This window comes from Eucyclogobius newberryi, unplaced genomic scaffold, assembly GCF_026437365.1.
Source record: "Eucyclogobius newberryi isolate DKJ021-1_F unplaced genomic scaffold, fEucNew1.0.hap1 SCAF_1, whole genome shotgun sequence".
Lineage (NCBI taxonomy): Eukaryota > Metazoa > Chordata > Actinopteri > Gobiiformes > Gobiidae > Eucyclogobius > Eucyclogobius newberryi.
The window spans coordinates 28,923,023-28,946,967 of NW_027315723.1; the positions used below are offsets into that span (position 1 = coordinate 28,923,023).

A 23,945-nucleotide genomic window follows, 5' to 3' on the forward strand; every position below is an offset into this window, starting at 1 on the left:
GGCAGTGACCTTGCTCTCGCCAAAAGAGTTCTTTGCCTAGGTCTGCCCCCGTTTGCTCCCATCAGTTTGAGTTGGGCAAGGCTCAGGGGTCGGGGGGGCGGCGGGCACGCACTTACGACTGGACTTTGGCACTTGTGACAGAGAATGCCTAAAGAATGAAAAGAAGTAAAAGAAAGTGTGGAAGAATGGACAGCGGGAAGGCATAGGAAGCGCAGAAACGATGGGTCCGGAGAGGCGGCGTGTTAGAAAGCAGAAGCATGGGCGATGGGCAAAGGTCACTCGGGAGAGAGCTATGGCAGGGCTACGCGGTGCTAGTAGGGGATGTGCGCCAGCTAGCGGCTAGGCTAACTGTAGCTGTCATTACCATTCTCCAGGTTCTCGTTGCTCTCGTAGCAGCCGGAGTCCCGGGGGGAGTCGCCCACCAGACCGCAGCCCTCCGACAGCAGCTTCTCCTGGGACCCGCACAGGCCCCCGCGCTCCGGATCACTGCTGCCTGCACGCAAACAACCACACAAGGCGTTTAATTCCGGCTTATTTTCACGCCCTCGTAACCTCCACTGACATCAGGGCAAGAATTTCTGGTTTCCACACGAGCGTGCTGGAATTCAGAGGTTCTTGTGAGTAAATGTTCAGAAAGTGAGAAGCAGTTAAGACCTAAGAGTACCAAGAATTCTAATATTTATTCTTGACAATCATACAAATAATATGCCCAATTTAGTTACATGAGATTGACATAACAAGATAATAAACGCCTCATTACAAATCATTATAGTTTTGAAAGACAATTACCAACACCGTTATAACATGAGATTATTTGGTTAATTGATAATTGTGATTATTCAGGTCACAATTGTAAAACAAACTAAAAAAAAATCACCATTTTAGAAGCAAGCAGTTCAGTCTATACTTGTTTATATCAAGCTTTTTATGCTAACTTACTTTATCATTCAAAAAGATTAATTTCATAAAACTTGTCGCAGATTATAAGAGTTGTGATCACAAAAATACCATATAAAAGACAGATATGAAGTTTTTTACTGTTGTTTTGTCATTGTCAATAATGGTGAACGATCTTTAAATCGTGATATTGTGATATCCCTGTTCATGCATGCCTTATTTGAGTTTATATACTTTGCTTTTATTATTAATCATTGTTGTATGTTGCACCTTAACGCCCAGTTCCTATGTTTGTGAATTTTGTTCCTTGCACTGCCACAATAAACCTTTTTTCTGATTCTGATTAAGACACAATTTTCCTGTAGCAAACAACTATAGATATAAAGTGGTGCATCTACGGGCTTTTAATGGGACGAACACAACACAACGGTGCATCAAGGGTAATGCACAGATGTAAAACGTCACCTACACGAGGGGTGTGTGTACTTCATACTGCAGTATTGACATGGTTCAGTGTATCGCAGCTGTAGTATCTGCACTCACTGTCGTACTCCTGCAGGAGCTCCACGGCCGTCAGCAGCACCGCTCTATGCTGGGGGTCTCGGATGTTAAGCTCGTCCAGGTCCTCCTCCTCCAGCAGCTTGAACGTGTCCAGATCTTCATAGCCGTTGAACAGGAATGTGGGCATGTGCTCCTGTCGCACACAAAAACAAACAGTTCTGATTATTTACAGGGAAAACGTACTCGTGTGTCCTTTCTCTTCAGAGATATTAATGTAGCAATCTATTTAAAGTGCAGTGATGAAGATGAGACGTTGATTTGGTGTCAGATGCCCTTCCTGACTAAAGATGTCCCGATATATTAGTGTTACAAATATTGGGGGGGAGACACACCACGAATTAAAGATTTAAATTTTGGGGTGGACGGATGCAGCGCGCAGGAGTGTGTAACAGTAGATTTAGCGTGTTTTAGACAGACAGAACTGACACTTGTGCACTGTCCCCCACCCACCCAGTCACGGCAAAAAGCACTGAAGAAAATGTGGTAAACGGGTTTAAAATGTGTATTTGCGATATAATGACGAGCAGCAGACAGAGAGATGGGCACAGGGACAGACCCGCTCCATCACAGACTTCCGCAGGAGTTTGGCGAGAAATTGCTTCACGCGCTCTTATCTTTTGACTTAATACTATTTTGCCTTGTCGGCGGTACTTTATTAAAAAAAATTGATAGAAAAATATTTTATTTATATTGTAGAAATCAATAATCTAAGTGCGGCAGATCCGTAAACCAAGTAATAAAATAACTAAGGCCTTATTATTGATGTATTGAGTAATCATTGACACAAGAATTTCATCTAATTCTTGTAAATGAAAAAAGTTAACTGACTAATCGCACTCTGGCCATGCTTTTCTATTCTGTTATTTTTAGTTTTTATGCTTTTTCAGCAATATTCCCTAATCCAAAATGTCAGTATTTAACCGTTTGTATTTAAAATGATAGTTTCTAAGTGATCCCAAGCAGTGTATTTCTTCAGTAGTTAAAGACAACAACTGAAGGGTTACGGTGTGCCACCAGCTTTACACAACAGCAACAAAAGGCCCACATGCACTTGTCATCTGTGAGTAATTATCTAGACACCAGTTTTATTTTTAACTCACTGGTGAACCGAGACCAAAACAGTTACTTCAGTTCCATCGGGCCATGCAATCACGTTAAGCAACAGTAAACACACGGGCAGAGTTCTAGACGGCGTATTAAGTAAATGTTAGTAAGCCGAGAACCCAACGCCGACCTGACTCGAACCAAAACGCCGCGCTCGGCCCAAAGTTAAGTGGAACAAGCGGCTTCGTAGGTGGAGACGAGCACATCAAAGTTACCCGGGCGCCGCACCAAAGCTACGTCATCAACCGCCGCGCTATCGAGAGGCGGGGGAGAAGAAACGCCCTTTTGTAAAAAAAAATAAATCTGCTGACTCCATCGCCCAATGCTGGCGGCGAGGCTCGTGTGCGTGTTGTAGACTGCGTGTCACCGGCGAGACTGTCAATTACACGGGGAGAGATGCAAAGAGGAGAGCGTCGTGTGTTTGTTCTGCTCTTTCTGCCGACGGACAGAGGACTAAACAAAAGGACCACCAACGAACACGGCCGGTCATCTGGCACTTCTCTGTTTGTATGGGATTATTTCACAAGGTTTACAGGGTCAGAACGTGCAAAGACTGGACAGTGATCATACATCTGTAACGAGCTCTTAACTCCAGCACAGAAACAAGGAAGCACAAAAATGTATGTCCTGATAACGATATTTATATGTTGTTATGTCAATCCAACAAAAATGTGTGAAAACATGACTTTGAATGTATCATTGAGGTTTGATTGTCAGACAAATGTGAAATGTTTGCACAATTAATCACCAAAGCGCAGACATGTAACCATTATCCTTATTTGAACCGTTACAACAGAACTTTTTCATGTTTTATTTCTAATCAGGTCTTTTTGTAGCATGTTTTACTACAGTATATATAAACAATCAACTCAATATTCAGATTTTGCATATGTTTCACCATATTATCTAACATTTTGAGATCTTGCCCAGCTCTAATTGATATTTTGGTATCAATCGAGTAGTCATGTGATTTTGATGAATTATGAATTTGATTATATAGATTTGGATGTTTCTAAACTAGTGGTGTCCACATGTTTCTAAACTAGTGGTGTCCACATGTTTCTAAACTAGCCATGTCCACATGTTTCTAAACTAGTGGTGTCCACATGTTTCTAAACTAGCCATGTCCACATGTTTCTAAACTAGTGGTGTCCACATGTTTCTAAACTAGTGGTGTCCACATGTTTCTAAACTAGTGGTGTCCACATGTTTCTAAACTAGTGGTGTCCACATGTTTCTAAACTAGTGGTGTCCACATGTTTCTAAACTAGTGGTGTCCACATGTTTCTAAACTAGTGGTGTCCACATGTTTCTAAACTAGCCATGTCCACATGTTTCTAAACTAGTGGTGTCCACATGTTTCTAAACTAGCCATGTCCACATGTTTCTAAACTAGTGGTGTCCACATGTTTCTAAACTAGTGGTGTCCATATGTTTCTAAACTAGCCATGTCCACATGTTTCTAAACTAGTGGTGTCCATATGTTTCTAAACTAGCCATGTCCACATGTTTCTAAACTAGCCATGTCCACATGTTTCTAAACTAGTGGTGTCCACATGTTTCTAAACTAGCCATGTCCACATGTTTCTAAACTAGTGGTGTCCACATGTTTCTAAACTAGCCATGTCCACATGTTTCTAAACTAGTGGTGTCCATATGTTTCTAAACTAGCCATGTCCACATGTTTCTAAACTAGTGGTGTCCATATGTTTCTAAACTAGCCATGTCCACATGTTTCTAAACTAGCCATGTCCACATGTTTCTAAACTAGTGGTGTCCACATGTTTCTAAACTAGCCATGTCCACAGCAGGACCATGTCAGTCGTGGACATCTATGGTTTCGCCTTCTGTACCGATAATGACAAAGTAAATGCTCTTTAATCCGAGTGTGGACCATCAGAGTGTCTGTGGAGCTGATGTGTCTGTGGAGCTGATGTGTCTCTGTCTGTGGAGCTGATGTGTCTGTGGAGCTGATGTGTCTGTGGAGCTGATGTGTCTGTGGTGGGACGAGGCGGCTGTGAGCTCCAGAGTCGTGTGGGTTCATAATTAAAGATGAGAGAGATTTGTCTGTGAGAAAGTGGGTGTTAGTGTTTGTTCACAAATGTCACTTCAAACGATTCATGCCATGAAGCCCATAATCACCGTCACTTTACATAGTACATCACTGTCTGCGAGTGAACAACTATTCAAGAGACTAATGTTAGCTGAGCACCTCCAGGCTTTACATGGTCACATCCAACACTGTTTACTGTCTGTTTGCTGCTATTGATAACAGAATTCACCAGACTTTAAATAAGAGTTGATAAAATGCTGGTGGGGTATACATTTACTTTTTTATTAGGGATGCAACTAGCAATTATTTTCTTTATCCAAAAGTCTACTGATTATTTATCTGATTAATCAATTTTGTACCAAATTTGACCCTGAAGAAGTTAAGATGGAGCCACTTGAGGACATCCTGTGTAGTTTATGTTTAATATAGATGATCAAAAACACTAAATGTTCATATTTCCTTTCTTTTTCATGTAATTCCTACAGTCATAAAGTCATAAAACCTCTTCTCTCAGCTCATGGCATGGTTTTATGTCTGTGTATAGTCCAGATAACAATTTTTCCATTACTAAATCAGTTGACGATTGTCTCAAAAATCAATTAGTTGTGATTAATTGATTAACTTGTTTCAGCCCTACTTTTTATATAACTTAATAAGCTGTGTTCTTATTTGGGTTAAAGAATAAATAACACACTGATTTATTGTCCATATGACTGAATCAGTTAGTAATACTTAAAAATACTATCTTTGTTATACTCTTTACAGTAATAACACTTAAAATGGAGGTAATCACCGTTTTACTATCCAAACACATTATTCTCATAAAGCTAAAAACAAACTCAACAACCGGTAAATTAGAACAAATGTGAAGCTAACTTGAGGCTAAAAACCTGACACCAACAATGTAAACAATAGTTAAAGAGGTGTCCTTGGACCTTGTGAGATATAATAAACTAAATGTTTGCTGTGATTTGGCACCTTGAGGTTGATCCTCTCCAGCAGATCCTCCACAGAGGTGGGTTTGGGAGCACGGCCCTTTCTCCTCCTCCGCACCGGGCGCTTGGGCTTCTCCTCCTCCTCGTTCAGGACGTCCACGTAGATGAACTTGAAGGTGCCCACTTTGTTGTTGAGGAGACCCATCCACGTTCCCATTGGCGGCTTACTGATGATGTCGATCACGTCGCCGCGCTACAGGACAGAGGAAACGCAGTGTCCAAATGAGTGCACCTGCCACTTCACCCTTTAGCCTGTCAGAACTTATTTCCTAGTTTTTAAAGTGTGTAAACTTAAATTGTAATGTACTAGTAATTGTCAACATATTATTATTATGTTGTTGTTGTTTTTTTAATTCTGAAAAACCGAAATAGAAAAAGTAATCTTAAAAAAATCAGGCATAATTTTGAAATGTGTTTAGTAGTCAATTAAATAAAATGTTACTTTCTTAAAACATTACAAGCATCAGTGCAACGATTCGGAATAATGAATGTATCAAAGCTATTGGTGGTGTAAGCTCTTTCTTGAATAACTACAACAGAAGCCAACAAATGTACACATGTCGCGAGTACCTTGAGCTTGAGCGAGTCCGTGTCGTAGGGGCTGGGGGTGAAGTCGGTGTGGACCCGCGCTCGGCCACAGAAGGGCCCTCTGTACGGCGGCTCCTCGTCGTCGCCGTCCTCGGACTTCACGCTCTCTCGGTTACTGGCCGACGAGTCCGTAGTGCTCACGGTCTGACCACCTGCGCGTCCAGACACAAAGTTACGCACAACATCATCATATAGGCTTCCCCTCAATGACTTATTAATCTTGTGAAATTCAGCTGATGTAACAACTAAGTAAGGCTTCCTAAGTACATTTGGCATGATTGCGATATACAATATGGTTGTTAAGAACTGCAATAATGATTTTTAGTCTGATATTTGACACATAATAGATACAATAAGGTTCATATTAAGGCCCATTTAGACTAAAGAATCATGAATAAAATGTGCTCTTTTCAACTCTTTATTTATATTTCTGTCAGATGGAGGACTTCTGTCTTGATGCGACATGTTTAATGTTTTGCAATATGGAAGACTGCATTACCAATACTGCGATACAAACAGTTTTGCTATACATTGTGCAGCCCTAATGTAAGCAATAAAGGTTAGAGCATTTCTGGCATTGGGTGGTACACATCTGGATAGTTGTAGTTCGAGGTCTGACAGAATTACTGTATTCATTCACTCTGAGCAATTCATCAGTTCTCCCAATGATTGACCTTGTGACCTTCTTCAGAGGCTGCCTTGGTAACCGTTTCACCACAGTGCGATTCAAACACTAAAATCTTCTCAATTACTCCTTTGATAAACTCTTTGCTCCATTTATGATGAACTAAGGTTACAAAAACTTCAAACTAATATTTCAAAAATCTTTAGTGTAAGTTTGTATCCGATTCGTGTTTGTTTATTAGAGGTGAAGGCTGTTGGAATCATTACATACATTCACAATACATTACAGATGGGGTTTAATCCACATACGTAATAGAAACAGCAGGTTTGGCACATCAGAAATAGTAATTAGATGAGATGAACTCAAAACTATAGAGCACGACGCATCTGGCTGTCATTAAAGACTAAACCATAGCATTACAAGAGAAGGTGATGGTAAACATGCCGGAGGAGGGAGTAAAAACAGGCTGTGAGCGCCCTCTAGAGTCAAGTCAATGGAAACACATCCACATTTTTATACTGAGGCTTGCTATGATCGGAGAAGTCCGCTTGACTTTTTCATGAGATGAAAGCTAAAACTACAGGGGCCCACGAGGGAACATGGAATGATTTCTGATTTAAAAAACAAGTGGAATTGAAAAGTATTAGACTACCAATAGTTGAAGAGAAAAAAGAGGGCAGGACATTGTATTTAATCATGTTTTTGGGGATAATTGTACACCTAATTAGAACTAATGTACTATCAAACAGATTTTGTAATGACTACAGAACAAATGCTGAAACCTAAAGAATTTTTTAATGTAAGAAGCTGATCAGAGAAACTACTTTTTACTGGTCTGATGTGAACTGGCCTTGAAACTCTACAAGGGATCACTCCTGGACAAATGAGGGATTAAACCAAATGGACCTACAATAAAAGTAGATAAATAGTAGATTGTTTTGTATTCATAAGTTTAGCTTCACGCTCAATATCTATCTTTGTTTTCCTTTGATACTGGTTGACTCATTTAATAAAAAGCATTTCATGGGTAGGCTAGTGATAATGTGAAAGGGGGCCGGCTCCTCGTACTGGTCTTACTCATTGAGCTCTGTCCGCTGAGTGAACTGCGTAGGCTCTCCACTGATCCTCCTGCCTTGAGCTTGGGCTTCTCCAGAGAGTCGGTGTCCGGCTGAGGAGACTGAGGGGAGCCGGGCGCACCATCCGGACTCGACTGTGGAGGCAAAGGTTCAAATTGATAATTAAAACACAAGGGAAGGAAAAGAGCAAACTTGTGAAAAGAGCAAACTTGTGAAGAGGAGGGAAAATGTATAAAAGTTAAACTAATTCAAAAACATCCCTTTTGGCTGCTAGATAAAACGCTGGAGCTAGTATAGAAAATCATTCTGAAAAACTTAACAATTTCAGGTAGAAACTAATTTAATAAAAAAAAACACCATCCATTTTTTTGTATATAAATATATAATATATTTAAATGATCAAAATAATCTATGCCGCAAGCCATACTCAAGATAGATAAAATCCTTATTTATAGTAAAATCCATGTTATATCCTTTGCAATTCTAAATCACAAAACTTTATACAGACTGCCCTTCCTTCACATGAATAACATTAACAATCTGTGCACAATTATAACATATATCTATACCTCATCCCTCCAGAAACCCCTTTTAATGCAGCATTCAGTGAGATAAAGAAGACAGGCACTAGGGGGCGATGTTGCCTCAAAAATAAGGATCTTAAATTGCACTAAGTGGGTCACAGGACTTTAACAGTGGCTTCTTATTGTCGGATGTGGAGGGGAGAGCTGAATTACAGGTACCGTCATAGGTAAATGAGCTAAAGTGAAGCTCCACGTGACTCGTTACAAAGTGTCGCAGGTTTTAATCAACAGGCCCGGGGGACACTTGCATCAGCGCATGACCTCAGTATGAAGCGGACCCCACCCTCCACTGTGGGCCCAGAGCACGGTCCGGCAGGGAGATTGAATATAAAGTCAAAGTGTGTTTATCCTGTAACCAACACAAACACTCCCACCCACTCACAGCCGCTGGACACAACATGTGGCTTTCACCGCTAAGCATCCCCTTAAAATGTTTGGGAACAGAACAGCGAAGATGGTGTAAGCCTCTAATAAAATAAATTGACTTTTCTGTACAAAGTTAAAGCTGTCATTTATTTGAACGACTAAACTTACACCGATCAAGCAGCTCATGGAGACCACCAGGCTAATAATAGTAGAGGTTTTGCTTGACCCAGTGGCTGTAGGGTGGCATTAAAGACACATTCAGACACTGAGCATTTCACTGCAGGAAGGGGATGTGTATGGTTATTTAGCATGACAACTGGATCACCTATATACCTGTCCCTTTTTCTTGCCTCGTATGCATTAACATTGAGACATTACCTTGCATTTCAGCTGACAAATGCAGATTATATAAACTAATGAATTATTGAGAAAATAGAGACTTCAAAACATAACGTGCTGAGAAAAGAGGTTTTATGACTCGTACATAGCAGGAATTACATCTCAAAGACACAGGAAAAACTATTTTGACTGTAAATCTACTCCACCAGCTTCATGTGGGTCAGATATTTACATGCATTTTGAGTTCTTAAAAACAAATCTATGAATCGAAAGAATAACTGCTACCTTAATAGATAAGTAAAATAATTGCCCTAATAAACATGTATAATAAAACATACTTTCACATTCTAATCATTAGTTTTAATTGAAATCAACATTAATGCAATCTTTTATTTATGTACTGTGAAACTTCAACCTGTAGAGGGCGAATAGACTTATAATAATGTGTAATGTTTGGGGATTTATGTTTTAAAAGCCACTGTAGATTTACCTCAATAACAATCAAAACTGAATGGAACTGCATTACATATATTTAGTAATTGATGAATTTCAATCCAATAGTGTTTTTGTTACGATCTTTACTATTGTATTCACTGCTATAATAATAAACATGATAAAACATGTAAACTGAAACTGTGCACAATTAAAAATCTGCAGAGTTATAATAAAGTGTTTACCTGCTCAGACAGAGAACTGCTATACTTCTTGGACATGCGTTTCCTCATCGTCTCTTTGACCGATTTGACCTTCTTGCCCAGTGAAATGCGAGACGTAGTGGGGGACTTGACCACCTCCCTATAAATGGCCTCCTGGTCCTTATTCTGCAAGCCGAGACATTTTAGTGACGTTAACAGGGGACATGGGTGCTTGACCGAAACGCTTATCCTCTTAAAAGCTGGCAAAGCTGGACTCACGTTGCCATCGGAGCCGGCGTTATTGACCACGTGGAGCGAGCGGTTGGACAGGTCAAACCCTCCGAAGCTGCATGTCCTCTGCGGGAGACGAGCGCAGAAACAATAGAAAACATCTGTCAGTCGCTGTGAGGTCACGATAGCATAACTTCCCCCATTCGCACCCGCTCAGGTTCAACGCACAATGATCCATGCTTGACACAACATGACAACACTTATTACACACACAAAACAATGTACTTTACAGTGGGATATGGAGGACTGGGTGGAGAACAGAGAAGACTGGGTACATCGAGGAACTATCGATGGACGCGACATGAGCGACTGAATAAACGGTTCTGTAAATTGTTAATCATGTAGTTTGTTAGGGAAGGATCCAAATACTCTACACTATGGGATTAATATTTTTTAGGGATTGCTTTTTTCTTTAAATGTTATATATATTGCTGTGGACAAAAACTGACACAAACAAGAAATGTCATGTTATACCAATGGTTTAAGGTTGAGCTACGTTAAGAATATTATTTGGTCTAAAATGGCCAAATAACATGATATAAACAGAAGGACAAAGGCATGTACAGTGTTCACAGAGCGGTACTTAATGAAGCACAGGAGCTAGACCAGCGGAAAGCCACACAGACGGTTGACACCGACATGCAGTTACACATGTGGCCAAAAGCACTTCAAGGATATAGGCTGCACTGTCGGCACGAGGACCGGCCTAGAGTCTGGACTTGACAGCTATGCACCATCAGCCATTGTCTCCAAGCGGAAAGCATTGCACACAAAGGCAGCGTCGTTTATACAGAAAAAGATGTCCACAGCTCCACAGGTCGACTTCCCAGGACGAAACAAAATGTTTTAAAATCAAAATCGGTGATTCTGAAAAGTCAATGGAATGGACATGCAAAAATGTATTTCCAAAAAAGCACTTAGAAGCTAAATTATAGAGGCACGGGCCAAAAAAAAAAAACAGAACCAAAAGTGAGAACAGAAAAAGTGGCTTGGAGATTTCTTTTGGATGGGACTCCGGTAACGGCACTAGTACACGATGGGGCTCAGGTGCACTCAAAGCTGCAGGAAAGCTCCCTCACAACAATACTTCTCTGTATTTACCACACAATACAACCAAAGTGTCCCTCTGCCCGTTTATGTAAAAAGGATGAGGGAGGTTACACTTGTATGGATCTAAAAGGATGAGCTTGTTATTAACAGCAGGCAGCGCGAAGTACTCTTAAGGGATGTGACATTTATTAAGGCCATAAAATCTATTCCATTAGTTGCCAAATTGCCCCCCATTGGGCCACAAGCATTTAATAATCCTTTTATATTCAGTCTAAGAAGAAAAGTTTGAAAGCTTAAGGCATTCACTTAAAGGTCAAACAAGAGGACATTCTTCAGCTTAAGTCGTTGTGTGTGCATATTTCATACACATAAACACGTTTATGATCAAGTATATTTGATGTTTTAGTATGACCTCATCTAAATAGTTGAGCTATCCTGCAGCATTGAAGCACTGAGAGCCCCTCCCACACGAGGCGGCCGACTTGAGCTCGTTTGCCTGGACTCACAGACTTCTGCTGGATGCGTAAGAGCACGCGCTTGGTGCAACGATCCACGCTGGCCGCCCACTTCTTGTCGGCCTCGCGGTCCTCGTCCAGCAGACAGCGGCGCTCAGCGCGGCTCAGGGTCACGGGCCGCACCAGCTGGGCCCAGTTCAGGTGACCGTACAGGCTCCGCTCCACCACATAAGTGATGTTGAGCTCACTGACCGCTGTCCGGCCACGCAGCCTGCGAGAGGGGAACGCCCAGCCCCCTGTCCCGCAGCCAAAGCCTTTGGACTTGGTGACCTCACAGCGGGCGGGGGAGGAGGGGGTCGTGGGGAGAGGTGAGGCAGGGCTCTTGTTGCGTGAGCGCTGGTAAAGAAGGTGCTTCGTAGAATATGCGTAGTTGGGGTCTGGTTTGCGGTGCGTCCAGCTGCCATGTTTTGGTTGGTGTTTTGGGCTGCTCTGAGGGCTGTTGTCCAGGGAGATGAGGAGGCGGGACTGGGAGTGGGGTTTGGGGCGGGGCTTGGTCAGGCCATAGTAGGCGTACAGGGCTTCGTTCGTACTTACCCCGTGGGAGATGGAGCTGAGTGCCTTCCTCATCTCTCCGTCCGTGGTGGAGCGCGATAGTTTTCCTTCGTCGTCCAGGCCACAGCCATCCAGCTCCGAGAAGGACGAGCCGCTGCCCCCCACACCAGAGACAGAGCCCAGGCCCCCAGAGCCAAGCGGGGTCCTCCTGGGGGGCCGGATGAGCCCGTGGGTGCTGGAAGACTTACTAAATGTCTTGACAAGCCTGTGTCCTGACCAGGTGTCCAAGCTGCTGGACGAAGGGGAGGTGGTCAAACTGTCCGAGTCCCCATCCAGAGACAGCTGGTCCTGCAGAAGCGAGGGCAGGGAGGCCTCCTGGGAAGGAGGGGGCTTCTTTAAAACCCCAGTGTAAAGGGCTGTGTTGTCCTCACAAGTGGGCGTTGGCTCCAGATTCAGGAAATCTGAAAAGCATTACAAATAATATATTAGATTGCCAGCCGACCCTTCATGCTGCATATTAACAAATACTGCTTTACAGATGCACCAACCTTCAGATCCATGTTTCTTTCCATCTTCGACTTTGATGAGCTTTTTCCGGACCCGGCGTGTGGAGTTAACAAGTTTATGAAGCCGTTTGAACTTTACAGAGTCCTCTGACTGCTCATCATCTGACTGCTCTCGAGACTGGAGGGGGAGAAGGGGGGACAGAGTGTGAAAAAAGCCTGTGAACATTCACTCACAGTCACTTACAAGGGAGACAAATGTATCAAAGAAAAACACATTGTAAAGCCATGAGACATTGTTTAGGATGAGGGGGGGAGTTAGTGAGGTGAGAAGTGGATGGCAGGCACTGTGAATGCAAAACCAGGCAAAACGACAACTGAACACGTCTGCTTCTTTCTTCATTCTAGTTTGACATTGTTCTTAAACCGGTCAAGTGGAAATTAGACAAAATAATTCAGTTTCAAATCAGACTCCCGTCCCCCAAACACGCGAGCCATTTTGCAGACAATCGTATCACACATGCACCAGAAAGTCTCAGACGAGCTGCACATGTGGCTTTCACTGTGGCCCGTGACAAAGCGAGTCTGGAACCCACCACTGTCATTATCACGCAGTCTAAATATCTTCATTTGTTTCTCCCGGGTTTCCGTGGCAACAGGGCTTCTTCGGTCACACAGCTTGGCAGCTGTGCGATGCGGTCGATGGGGTATATTTTTCCAGTTAATATGCCGTTTTGTCGTCCAGGTCCAGAGCAAAGTGCAGTATTAGTTGAGCTGAAACCACAGAGCTGGCACGCGGGCTGCTGACATACAGTGATGTGATGTTAACTGTGGTTGTAATACAGATACATGTTGACTCACAAAGGCACCGAGCCACCTTATAACACGGGCTTGTGTTTGCCAACTGGTACTTATCTCAGATGAGGGAAGAAAAACATGAATCAAAACAGCATCCCGTGGGCTCGTGAGAGGGGCTTTTGGTGTGTGTGACAAACTTTTTTCCATGAATAAAACATGACCCCGTGTTGGGTTCACTGTGAACACGGAGATGTAAAACGACCGCTGCGGTTTTGGTGCATTTTGTTCAATTACAATAAAAATCTGTCAATTCAACTTGATACTTCAGATACTTTAGTATTATGTCTCAAGGTTTTAATGTTTATATTTTGAAATCCACACCACCAAAAAAAGTCACATTCTCACAACTCTACAGCGCCCCTTACTGGATGAACAAATGTATACTGAGTGTCTCTTTTAGACACCTTATTCTTGCTGAAAAATCACATTCCAGTTTGTCATTAACATTGTACGGCTTTTATGAAATTGGCCCCGACAGTTGCCATTGAAAACCTAGAATTGCCTTTAACACAAGAGGCTTTAAAAGGCAATTTGTTTTGTTCAGATGGACGCTCCTCCTCCTGAGAGACAGAAGTAATGGGTGAGAAGGTAAAGTGATGTACGAGTTGTGACAAGGACCAGAGCCAAGCGTCCATGCAAATGTCCACATTACTGCATAGGTTAGAATGTACACAAGAAAAGAACGCCGTCAATCACACCAAGCTAAAACTAAAACACACATTTTTACTATTACGGCTTATTTTGCAATGGCATACAAAATGAAAACGACATCGCAGACAGACATTCTACTTACATTTAGGATAAAACAGCAACTTAGACAGTCCACACAACCGACCCCCCCAAAAAAACAAATCTAATCCATAATCATCCAATAACAAAAAATGCATGCGCGCTGCAAAATGTTGCCCCGACGCGAGATGCCTGTTGTGTGCACTGAGGAATGAGAGACTGTGGAGGTGCCGTGCCGCTGGGCCAGCAGAGAAAAGGCGTGTTGTGCCTGGAGAACAATCCTTGCAATTGAGCCCCGTGACCCCGGCGTGGCCCCCACAACGCTAATGTCCCACGGAGGAATGCACCGAGAGGGAGACGAGGAGCAGACACAGCGCCGGGCCTGTGCTGTATATGCATGTCCATAGGAAACGTACAAAGACTTGGATAAATCCTATTCAAGCCAGGGCGGACGGTATGCGACACTATGAGGCATATTTTTAGGGTTTAGGGGCGAGGGGAAGTCCTGGGGCGAAAGATAAATCCTCTTTCTCCTTTCTTTGCTTCTTTTACATGTGCTGCAGTCTCCGAGAGCCCAACTATGTGTTCCCTACAACAATGCGGCTACAGTGAAGTTAACTTTCTCTGCGCAAAGAAGCCTCGAAGTGATGGATCTTTGAATGCTAACAACAGGAAGTGAGAGACTTGCGGCGGAATGGGAGGTACGGAGAGGGTTAACGGATAAATCAGAAATCAAACTGTCACATTGTAATAAAAAGTGAAGAGAAGAAAGAAATGAAGTTCTGCACAGGATCATTTCTGTCATTTCCATATCAAAGGAAATAGATTATCACACAGAAAGATTGAGCGCTTTTAAAACTACTGATAAAGTAAAGTTACATGGAAAAAACAGCTGACAGAGAAGAAGTGTAGAGATGTAGTTTGCTTTTGTTGTATCTTAAATTAGCAGGATTCAAAATATCTTCGTATTTCTGTGTTTGGATAAAGTAACTTCCTGTCAAGGAAAAAGTAGGTCAGTTTATGGCATAGTGTTATTTCAGTGAATGATTCCCACATGACGCCGTACAGTGAAGTTTAAGTTTAATGAACAGTGGCAATGGCTGCAACTTGTCTCTAGTCTGCACCAGGAGTGACCTAAATGAAGTATGGGAAAGTGAAGTACAGCAGCAAACAGCCACGCATACATCGTGCACAACTCATAAATCAATCTAAAAACATATGAACTCGCCAAATTTAAACCCTGAATCCAGCATTCAAATGAGAAATTGACAAACTTAGATGACATTTCTGAAAAAGAGTGTGAATAAAAACAGATTATTTGGGTTTGCACTGTGCACAAGTAAGTAAAAAAATAAATAAAATAAAAAATAAAATACTGACCGATATTAAGAGAAAAGGACAAAACAGAATTTATAAAGTGATTCTGTTCATGAAAAATAATGAAATACTGTACTTTGTTGTAATCCTCCATTTCGGCAAAAAACAAGAAGAGTAAACTGCAGTTTCTTTCACCTATCTCAGACAGTCCTTTCATCTTTTGACTGACATCTTGCACATCCATCCATCCACACACACACACACGCAGCGCTGAACGGTCCCTCCTTGCGCATCACTGGCGGGTGAGAGTGGTCGGTGACAGACATGAGGCAGCGCAGGGCGGGCCGGGCGTACTTACATCACAGGTGAAGGACTGGTTTAGAGCAGGTCCAGATCCCTCAGTCCCCTCGGCAGTGTCATGGCTGCCGGACTGTTTGTTGCGCTCATACTCCTTCAGCTACAGGAGAAGAAGAGTTTAGAGAGGTAGAGGAACAGGGCGGGACCACCACTCTCACCGAAGCAGAGTCTGATCGTGTGTTTGTGAAGGCACGCGTTGGTCATGTGGGCACGAAGACGGCCAGTGAAGTGGTGTGAATATGTAAATACGTGTACTTGATATGGCATTTCAAAACAGCTTAAAACACTTTCTGACAGTATGATTTGTAGGAGTGACTGGTGTGGAAGTGATGTGAAAAATATGGTTGGATTAAATGAGAAGATCAATATGGAACTTCGATAGTGACTTGCTTTTGATTCAGTTTCACCCTTTTCCACACAAAAAAATGGAAATACTAATTTACAATATTTTGGTTTATAATTATCATTGCATTATCTGTGTACAGTACACTGCAACTGGACATGGGGATACCCCAAAGAAATTGTCTTTTTGCTGTAACCCGACCCAACATTTTTCAAGTGGGTTGGTCGGTAGGTAAATTCTTATTTTTTTTTACTTTGAAGGCAAAAAAAAAGATCAAAATTTTGCAATTTTTTGACTTGGAGTGACCGCCAGGGGTCAGGCTTCAACAGTCAATGACGGAAAACGTCTCGATCAACCCGATCGGAAGACTAAATCTTACGATTTTAAGATATTTCAATCAACCTTTTGTACGCCGTTATCCTTTATTTTGGTAGCGAAGGCGAGCGGGGGGAACATGCGGGGGACACGGACGCCGCCATGTTTGTTGTGATGACGCTGCTGGGCGTGTTTCCCTCCCAGAATGCATTGCGTAAGTCAAATTTAAATCAAGCCACACAATGATAGAGAGTGACATGAACTATGGCCAGGTCAGTGGTGTCGACGGAGTAAAACCAACTTGTTAAAGACAATATAGGTTCCCTCCTGCATGGTCTGTAAAGTTACAGACGCACATGCGTTGTGCAATGCATTACAATGCAAGTCTTTTGAGACGAAAGATAGGTTTCACCAGCGCTATAAAAAATATTTGACACGGCGCTTAAGACAAGTCTTACCAACTGGGGCGAAATAGTTGAAAAATAAAAGAATTTGGCATTTTCTTCAACAAAATGCTGATACAGTGATCCCTCGTTTATCGCGGGGGTTACGTTCCAAGAAGAACCCGCGGGAGTCGAAATCCGCGAAGTAGAAACCTTTATTTTTTTTACAGTTATTATACAATGAAATTAGGGATGCGTACCGCTACGACGGACCGGATCCGGACTTGTAAAAACGTTTCGGTTCAGGACCAAAAAAAACGAAACCCCGGTGATTCGGTTCTGGAAGATCACTGGCTTAATTGAATTGTTTTATGCCGCCGCGTGCGTCGCCGCTTGTGCCGCTCCGTGAGTTAGTTTAAGACGCTTGTTAAAGGAGCGGGTTGTGCTTTGGTTTGGGTGTAAATATTATAACTTCTCGCTCAGGTCAGTAATGCTGGTTTAGTGCTCACAAGTTGTCACTTTATTTCTTGAACAGAGTTCGTTACTGTTGGCCGTAACCATGGTGATGGAACAGGAACATCAAAAACTACCTCGTCTCCTGAGCCCGCTCTTGGCTCCGCCCAGAGACCGCGCACGGAAACTAGAGACTAGGGTCGCTACAATATGAATAAAATAACTGTTATGTTGTGGCGTGATGTAACATTTATTTAGGTGGGTTAATGTGCAATATACATATTTATACATCTAAGTAAATACTAAGTCAAAGTAATATTGTTTAATTGCTGGATTCATTAATTGGAGCTTATATTTTGTAATAGTATTTGTATTCTACAGTTGTTAAATATGGTCTTGTGTTTAATGCTGTTAATATGATGTATTGTGTGTAGTGTAAAATATTTTCATATTCTATTTTTGATACTGCTAAGTTGATTGATTTATAGTGGTTTAAGTTGACTTTTATGCTAGTTTTTGAAGGTTTTTACCTGACTTTGATGCCAATGGATCTGCAAAATTAAAGAGTGTAAATGTATCTAAAGCATTAAACTTCAAGTGTGGGGAACAGCCCAGTCAAACCAGTAATACACTTGACAAACATAGTATCAGCTGAAACAGCTGCCCCAATACCAATACTCAACATGCTCTTGTTCGGGAGTTGTTCCTCTAGTAAAACACATGAATGTGTGTTAGCTAGTAGCTTGTGATTTGTAAGTTGTAACTTCTGTTAATAAACAGTGAATAAACCAGATATATTGAGTTTATTTCAGTCTGCAGTTAAGCCTTGTGTTTGATAGTCATCCTTGTTCATGTGTCCTCAACTTAATTGAGCCAAGTAGCTTGTGTTATGCTGTTTTAACATTATGCAAAAATGGCATGAGTTCAGCCGGACTCATTAGGTCCGGACCTGAACCTAAACCTCTGGATTCGAATCTGGACTTGAACCTGAACGTGGGTTTAGGTATGCATCCCTAAATGAAATACTTCGTAAAACATTGAAAGCAAGGAACAAAACCTTTTTAAAGGCCCAAGCATTTGTTTAACAAATAAAAGTACTGTATTAACGTTTGTACTGTACTCTCACCGCTCTCTCCCGCAGCTCACAAGCGCGCTCTCACCGGCCTCTCCCGGAGCTTACGCGCGCCGCTCTCTCCCGCAGCTAACGCGCGCGCTCTCTCCCGTAGTCAACGCGCGCGCTCTCACCGGCCTCGCAAACTTCAATTTGGCAAGCGGTTTTACGTACGTGTACATATTAATCCATAACGTTATTGACACACAGGTAGAGAAGACGCGGAGAGACTGAGGATCACTGTCATTTTTTTTCAGTCGGCTAGTTTTATACCGGGTCGGTCGGGTTATGGCAAACAGACATATTATTTTGCTCAGCCTGAGAGAAAATCTTTTGTATGAATTTTACAGTTAGGACATAGCTCTATGGCATAGGCAAATTAATAATCTGACAATATTAAGTCAATCTAGCAGAAATGTGTCAAAACAAGTTACTAAATATCTTAATTGGGGTTTAATTATCAGACAAATATGAAATGTCTGTAAAATTAAAAGCAGATATGTCACCCTATACCTTTATTTTCACATTTTTATATGTAATCAGCTCTTTTTGTGGCATGGTTTACAAAGAATGATACTCTCCGTATTCAAATTTGGCTCAAAACAACATTCACAATATGATCTAAATTTCAATATATTGCCCACCCCTAATTGGATATAATATAATAATGAACAATTAGGGCTGTTACTATCGCAATTGAATATTTGAAAAGCTTGGAAACATCAGATGCCCTAAAAACATATGTGACTGAAACCCATAACATTTCCAGACAAACACATTTGACATATCTTGATTCTTTTAAGTCCTCCGTGATACATTGGTAACCAACAGACACACACCAACTGTCAATGTGAAAACCAAAAAGTGACAAAACACACACACAACTGTCCACAAGAGCTGATCTTTGATTGTCTCAATATGATTGGTTGGACCACGTTCAATCAAAATCAGGGCCACCGATTTCAGCCAATAGGAGACTGAAGAACAGATCGGCATTGTGGAGAGCAACACCGACGCTCCCGACACCCCGGACAAAGATATGATTACTCACAAAAAGCCAAAAAGAAAGACAGATTTTCATTCATTCTACATCAAATGAATGACAGACAGAAATTAAAAGTGTACAAAAGCCAAATGAGATCCATCGTCAAAATAAAGAAAAGAACAGCTACGCCCAGGAACACAAGTGTCTCACCACATGAAGATTTCTGTGACAAATCAAAGACAAATTAATTGAAGCAACACACCCACCCACACACCCACACACACCCCCCCACACACACCCCCCCACACACACACACACACACACAAATCCCAAACCTCCTCTAAACCTACAAGCACTATTCAGCAGAACATTTTAGCATTTAAAAAGGCGATGCCAGTTTGTCAGAATAGCTTTGTGGAGTGAGTATGAGTCAGTCGTTTTAGTAAGCAGAAGATGATGGGAAATATAGTCATTGACCCAGAGGTGAGACTAATGCGGTGACATAAGTACAAAGCATGTGATACAGGAAGAGGAAGAAGCCATGACGGTTGTTCCTACCCGGGCCAGCGCTTCCTCTACGGTAATCATCTTCTCCTTCACCATCATCATGAGCTGGATGCGCTCCTCGTCGCTCATGGTGATCTCGCTCGCCACGTAGCCGATGTCCTCCCCTACGCGGCGGGAAAGGGTCGGAGGTGAACTACGGAGCGAAAGGTGCGAGGTACGGTTTTGAAAGACGTGTAAGACGAACCTTTGGATGTCTGCCGGACGACGGGTTTGTGCGGGGACTTGCGGAAGTTCTGCCAAAACGATTTGTTCTTCTTCTTGTTGTCCCATTTACCTGGAGAAAACAGACAAGAGAGTCCATTTAATATCTATAATATCTATTAAGATCTTAGATATAACAAAAATCTGATGATATGTTTGAAAGCCATCAGAAATGTGCGAAAACATTCTGTAAGTGTCTTGGTCGTGGCTAAATTATTGCACTAAAGTGAATCAAATTAACCTAAAAAGGGTAAAAATTATAAATTTTACAGTTATCTTTGCAAGTTTAAGCTGTTTTTCATTCAAAGGCATCTTCAAAATATCAAAAAACACATGGTTTAAACACACTGAGGTGACATTATTATATATAATTGGGCTATTTGTTGTATGGCCAGCAGCTGTTCAATGTTTCTGTATGTACTTTATAAAATGTTATATTTTCATTACCTGCAGATCCGTCTTCTGAATTGGACTTGTGTAATGGCATCCTAAAAACACAAAAGAATTTGATTTACATTTAATTTGACACGAACACTTCCGCGTTTCTACCACTTGGGGTCAGTAGAGACACTTCTATCACATCTGTGCAGGCTCCAGAGGCTTGAAAGGGAGAAGGTGAAGAAGTGAGAGATGGGCTGAGAAAAAAAAGCCCTGTTTTTTTTTGCTAAACCAAAGCCTAAACTAAACATGTTGGTAATATTAAGTAAATATTTGAAGGGAATCAAGCTGGAGGAGAGCGTGGGCTGATCATATGTGTAGAAAGAGATGAGATGAGCAGAAATTAGAAGCATAAGTGGGCGGAGAAACCACTGTGCAAAGTCAGCCAGTTTGGAGTTTCCACTTTAGTTGACAGAAAGACAGTCACGGTGAAGAAATTATATGAAAAAAAAACTGAAAAAAGGGGAAAACCTGACAGCACTAACAATAACTATACATCCAATAAAAAAGTATGAACAACCTCAGTCTATACTCTCTCCGTTCTTGACTTTAGAGACTTGGATGAGACCAGAATAACTTCAATAGCAGTCTGGCGCTGTATAAGAATATAGGGGCAGGGTACGCTTCAGTGGGTTTTTCTTCAAAGGCAAATTTACTGTGAAGAACTTTGATATTACAGAAGGAGAAAGTATGTTTTTTTTCCACAAGAAGGCAGGTCTTTGAGTTCAGAGATATAGTTTACATTGTCAGTGCTGTTTCACTTTCAGCAGCTCGTTGGTGATAAAGAGGATTATAAGTGGGTGGAGCCGATGCCAGCAACTGTGGGCCTTAGACGGGGGGCTCGCTATGGATTTATCGTTACTAAAACTAGCTTTAAAACTAGATACTCCTTTGAACAAATATTGACAGCACAATAAACATCTTATATATTGCAAGAGAAAGCAAAAATCAATATAGCAACAAACTAGATGTATCGCAATAACACCAACGTCCAACATATGACAGACATGTACAGGTCTTAAAATGAACGTTAAATATGTTAAAAGTCAGATTTTATTTATGTTTTGTCCATATTAAGGTTTTATTTTTAAATTAAGGTATATAAATGTTTGTTTCAACCACCACCACTACATTAAACACTGGATGGTTGAAAGAAGATACACAGCCACATAAAGGACATGAAGGCTAAACACTCTGCCATCATCAATTCATTTCAATCTTAATCTTAAAAAATCATAAGGATTTATGTTAAAATGTGATCCGCATTGGGATATAGAGGCGTATTTTGCATTATTCATGTAGTGCAAAGAAAACAAAGCAACAGAATTCAGTATTTAATTATAGTAGTCGTCTGTGTATAAGAATTCATGTTTTTTAGTTTGTTCAATTGTATCCCAATGGGAACACATTGGTGCAGCTTAAACCCTGGCTGCCATGGCAACATAATGATATGCTAATTGAATGTAGGCCTTTATGGTTCGCCCCTGCGCTCCTCTGCCCCCCCGGCCCTCCCTGACAAGGCTAGGCTAAGGGACGAGCTAAGGCTAATTCAAGCCACTCAATGGAGAGGGCAGTAAAGCCCCTCCCTCTGGCCCGCCACACTCTAAGTGAAACTCACGCACCACTTGCATAGACACTGTTTAAAAACGCCTTTATGCAGCAACCTGGCAACTTAATTGGTTTAACCTTAAAATCTGTAGCATGCCTTCGTTTGCACTCGCATTAGGAATAAGACGGCGAAAACACTGCATTAGCTCATTTGCATAAGAGGCTAACTGTCTATGTGAGATAATATGGAAAGCTCCATTTTACCTTTGGCTGAACTCGTGTAGAGGAGATGAACTCTGGCATGCTAAATCTGAAGTGTCAGGGGCCACTATCATGTATTATTTTATATGTGGAATAATTACAAGAAGTGATGTCACCTTATTTGCTATTGTTGCAAAATATTTACATCATGCAACTGAAAATAAATCAAACTTTCCGATAAAAAACGACTTACTCCTCACTATTATTTGTGTGTCACATTTACAATAAGATAGACTCATCATAAATTATCTAATCTTGACATTCCTAATGACAAAAAGCTTAATATACAGTAGCTTACTGCCAAAAGTGTTTGTGAACAAGATTGTGAGGGAAACAATATGAACACATGAATTACTGGAAGCTCATCCTCATGTGACAAGTCCAGGAAACATGATAAAACCATGAGTTGACAAATGTAACACAGCTGTTTCTGGTCTATTTTAGAAGGAAAAGTAAAACTCTGGTTGAGGTTAATTTGGACTTTCTAGTTAATGCTGAACACCTGGAGAGCTGTGACGCACTGAGCACAAACTGACAATGTGAGGCAGTGACCCTGTGACAGAGGGGGGGCCGCAGAAGGATGGGGGGGCCGCAGAAGGATGAGCTGGCCCCAGGTTAGAGAGCAGGTCACAGGGAAGACTCATCACTGCAGAGGGAAATATCACATGAGTTTATGAAATATTTATGTTCTAGGGGGAAAAGGGCTTTAAAATGTGAGGAGTACAATTAAGAGACTTCAGACACACTGGGACTAAACCAAGACCTAAACCTGGACTCGACCAGAACTAAACAACGACTAAACCAAGATGGACAAGTTATTGTATTCTAGTGTGGAACATTCCAGGTAAGTGGGTAAACCTTCACCAGAAAAGTTACGCAGTGCACCTTTAAGGCACAAACCACACCTCACTTGAGCACTTGATTTGTACTGCTAAACTACTATTTCATGAAATACTTTTTACACCCGGTGTACACAGACGCCGGTTCCACGTGCGTTCAGAGGTCACTTGCAGATTGCCTGTTCCATCAACTAAGGTCCACTGCAGTTTGTTTGGGATGAACACCAGACCCAATCGGTCTCCTGCTTGTGGATTCTTCCTGTGGACCAGCGCGGCTCCTGGACCGCACCTGGACCGGAGGCAGTGTACACCGGGCGTCGTCCTAACAGACCAACAATCCAGAAACTACCATAAAACCCACACTTTTATAAGTATACTTAATGTTAACCAAGCTGCCTTGGATTTAGCCCATCTTTCCACCAGTGCTCTTGGTTTAGAGCATTTAGCTGGAGGATTAGCCTTCTTCACATATTTCAGATTGAGCGACAAACTGGAGAACTCGGAGGAAACCCACCCAGACACAACACTGGACGTTTCCCTATTTTAGACCCAACAGGCTCCACTGT

The 23,945-nt window shown here is 41.8% G+C and overlaps 1 protein-coding gene across 4 annotated transcripts in view; it reads right to left on the reverse strand.

Annotated features, from left to right (window-relative positions):
- Window positions 1-23,945, reverse strand: part of sash1a (SAM and SH3 domain containing 1a) — a 232,250-nt gene that overhangs the window by 7,023 nt on the left and 201,282 nt on the right. For 2 of the 4 annotated variants that reach the window (XM_072442756.1, XM_072442773.1), the window contains exons 5-17: window positions 20,741-20,781; window positions 20,277-20,366; window positions 20,084-20,196; window positions 15,937-16,035; window positions 12,720-12,855; window positions 12,214-12,632; window positions 10,103-10,180; window positions 9,866-10,009; window positions 7,901-8,033; window positions 6,181-6,350; window positions 5,594-5,803; window positions 1,441-1,591; window positions 365-493 (exon numbers count right to left, since the gene is read on the reverse strand). In XM_072442756.1, coding sequence (XP_072298857.1) covers window positions 365-493; window positions 1,441-1,591; window positions 5,594-5,803; window positions 6,181-6,350; window positions 7,901-8,033; window positions 9,866-10,009; window positions 10,103-10,180; window positions 12,214-12,632; window positions 12,720-12,855; window positions 15,937-16,035; window positions 20,084-20,196; window positions 20,277-20,366; window positions 20,741-20,781 — 1,913 coding nt within the window. Of the gene's footprint in view, window positions 1-364; window positions 494-1,440; window positions 1,592-5,593; window positions 5,804-6,180; window positions 6,351-7,900; window positions 8,034-9,865; window positions 10,010-10,102; window positions 10,181-11,670; window positions 12,633-12,719; window positions 12,856-15,936; window positions 16,036-20,083; window positions 20,197-20,276; window positions 20,367-20,740; window positions 20,782-23,945 lie in introns of all 4 variants that reach the window. The other 2 variants (XM_072442749.1, XM_072442765.1) reach the window with 2 other exon arrangements.